Source organism: Megalobrama amblycephala, linkage group LG18, assembly GCF_018812025.1.
Source record: "Megalobrama amblycephala isolate DHTTF-2021 linkage group LG18, ASM1881202v1, whole genome shotgun sequence".
In the NCBI taxonomy this organism is placed as follows: domain Eukaryota; kingdom Metazoa; phylum Chordata; class Actinopteri; order Cypriniformes; family Xenocyprididae; genus Megalobrama; species Megalobrama amblycephala.
In genome coordinates, this window is record NC_063061.1 from 35,289,071 (window position 1) to 35,291,988 (window position 2,918).

Here is a 2,918-nt window from a genome sequence, read left to right on the forward strand (position 1 = left end):
GCCACTGTGATTAAACCGAGCAAAAAAATAAATAGAAAAAAAACCCCACTTGTTTTGCTATACTAATATATATAGATAATCATCACTCAAAAAAGTATGAAAATTAAAAATCAGACCACTTAAGATGGATTGACACCAAAATATTTTTATTAAAGCAGTATATTTATTTTACAGCATGACAAGATTTAAATATTAATCCAGAAACATACAACCTTATTTTTTTTCATACAACTTCCAGTATGGTTTTCGATTGAATCACATCAGGACTTAAGATAGTACAGAGAAAATACGAGTTATATATGTTTGTAAAGTGCATCTCATTGTGTCTGCTGGAGCTGCTGGATTCAGTGCAGCAAAAAGAAGGAGAGCAGAGAACAGCAGAGGAACAGGAAACTCTGGGAGACACTTTTGGCACTGTTAAACGTGGAGTTCTGGGCGACGCTCGTGGTGACCTTTGTGGTGGAGCTCATGGTGGTGTTCGGGGTGGAGCTCATGGTGGTGCTCATGGTGGTGCTCAGGGTGGAGCTCATGGTGGTGCTCGGGGTGGTGCTCGTGGTGGAGCTCATGGTGGTGCTCGGGGTGGTAATCGGGGTGGTAGTCTGAGCACCGTTACACAGGTTCCCCTCACAACATGAGAAGTCCACAATATTAGGAATCGGTGTTGTGCCATCACAAAGAGATTTAGAAATACAACCTTTGAAAACGTCTGAGATGCCTGATAAAAGGAAAGAAAACAAAGATTGAGTCAATCTAAGCTGGACATTGGTATTTGTGATCTGTATCAAATGTTTAAAATGAATGATGGAGGGACAAAAACAATGACTTTAATCTTTTTTTTCCCATTTCCAGATTCTCACCTGTGGCTGTAATGCAGCGGTCTTCAGACCCTGAACAGAACACTGTGTTTGTACAGCTCTGTCCTTTACAAGAGTAACATTTATTTCCATTGGGGATAATAGTGCTGGGTTCTACAGGAGGAAAACAGGTATTCGTCATTTTATTTTCTGTACAAAATATAACATCACTGCTCAATTCAATGATTTCCTAGTAGAAAGTCAAATCCCACCCTACATTTTATTTCCTGATTGAATGTGCTTTCGATGTAAAATGAGTGTTGACTTTAAAGAAAATAGTCTATTCCGTATAGTCAGTAAAGCACAATACCTGAAAGATCTAGTTTGTTACAGAAGTCAGCGCCACAGCACTCAGAATACCACTGTTTAGTGCCGATATTCATGGACCCTCTTTGACAGGCAGGTAGCACAACCTTTATACTTAAGAGTAGTTTCATCTAAAGCAGAGGAATGATACAGGAATGAGCAGTTCAACTGCACAGCAGAAATACAATACTAGATATTCTATGCTTACAACCATAAATCCTATTTATGCATTAAATATACTTCTTCTTTCCACTGTATCAGCATCTCAGTCATTTCTAACAGTAATTTACCATCCGTCACACTGGACTTACCAACTTGATTTATCAATACTGAATTCAGGCAATTGGATCCTTCTTTGCATGATTCGAATTCACTGCTACAAGTCGACTGACCCTTGCACTTATAGCAGTTTAGAGAGTGTCCTTTAGTAATTAAAAAGAGAGAGACAGTTAGAGAGACATTAATGATCTGCATTTGTATCTAATAACATCAAAAGCAAACACTATACGTCTCTGTACCTGCAGTGAAAAGAATGAAGAGAGCAAAAACTGAGATTTGCAGATCCATCTTTGATCGGCAGGTGAACATAATAACGTACCTGTTTCAGGCTCATTTTATAGCTTGTCTGAAGGGGAGGATCTTCATGAGAAAATTAGGTGATGTCAGTTTTGTTCATGAGTTTGAGACAGTGGTTCTCAACCCTGTTCCTTGGACCACCCCAAACTGCGCATTTTGAATATTTTCCTTTGTCAGACACACCCATTTCAGGGCTGTTTCTCAAAATGTGTTCTTATGTGATCTTGTGTCATTGTGTTCTCGTTCTACATCATCATCTGAAGTTTCGATTACAATACTCAAGAATGCAAGTTCAGAGCACGCATGAAATTACCCAGATGTGTTCTGTAACATGCAAAATACCAGGGGTGTCCAGTCCTGTTCCTGAGGGCAATGTCCCGCAGATATATTTTAGTCGTCTGAGCCAGCTAAAAAAAGCTCTTTAGGACGACTGAAAACTTCTGAAACTGGCTGTTTGATGCAGTAAATGTGCATTAAATGGGCCAAAAGAATGTGGAAGCCTCGTCATGATTAATGAGTTTAGTCATTCCAGTGACAGCAATTAAATATATTGAATGTTACACCATACAATCAGTTTGTTCTTTTGAGGAATCTGGTGTTGAAGAACTTGACTGGCCTGCGCCAAACCCAGCCCTGAACCTCAGTGATGTCGGTCCTATAACATCTATTGGAAACCCTTAGAAGAGTGAAGCTGTAATAGCAGCAAAGGGAGGATCAACTCTCCATTAACACTTTAATGAAAACATCAACAGGAACAAATGGGTGAGGTGTTCAGATGTCCACATTCTTCTGGCCATTTAGCGTTTCTTTACTATATCATCAGCATGAGGAATTGCTTGGTGTGCTAAAATGTCTAAAGATTGAAAAATATATATTCAATTTTCATTAAATGTTGATAGAGCGATATTATTTGTGTGGAAGAAAGTGGTAAAAAAAAATACAAAGAGGCTAGAGGGACCTTTAGGCCACATTTATATAATAGCCATAATATATAATAAATATAATAAATGATGTCACCTTATGATACTAATTTCTTTAGTGACAAAAAAAATAGAAATTCATTGTGCCTGATGGATTTTCTGAGTAACTGATCCTTGCCATTTGACACAAGTGGAAAGTGAATCATTTTCTCATTTAATAATTTTTTACCATTTCATAAGATCTGCTGTATTGTGCATTTAG

General features: G+C 38.1%; 1 protein-coding gene across 1 annotated transcript; it reads right to left on the reverse strand.

The window, feature by feature from the left end:
* Window positions 1-336: 336 nt before the first annotated feature.
* LOC125252315 (cell wall protein DAN4-like) lies at window positions 337-1,237 on the reverse strand. Its single transcript, XM_048165499.1, has 3 exons — window positions 1,165-1,237; window positions 858-968; window positions 337-715 (listed from the first exon to the last, which is right to left on the reverse strand). The coding sequence occupies exons 1-3, from the start codon at window positions 1,235-1,237 to the stop codon at window positions 345-347; spliced, it is 555 nt and encodes a 184-aa protein (XP_048021456.1). The 3' UTR covers window positions 337-344.
* Window positions 1,238-2,918: the final 1,681 nt, after the last annotated feature.

Excerpts from the sequence above, each read along its gene's own strand:
- LOC125252315 (XM_048165499.1), bottom strand. The coding sequence starts at position 1,237 with ATGAATATCGGCACTAAACAGTGGTATTCTGAGTGCTGTGGCGCTGAC. Across the intron at positions 969-1,164 it reads TAACAAACTAGATCTTTCAG|AACCCAGCACTATTATCCCC; the intron begins GTATTGTGCTTT and ends TTCCTCCTGTAG. Across the intron at positions 716-857 it reads CCGCTGCATTACAGCCACAG|GCATCTCAGACGTTTTCAAA; the intron begins GTGAGAATCTGG and ends TCCTTTTATCAG.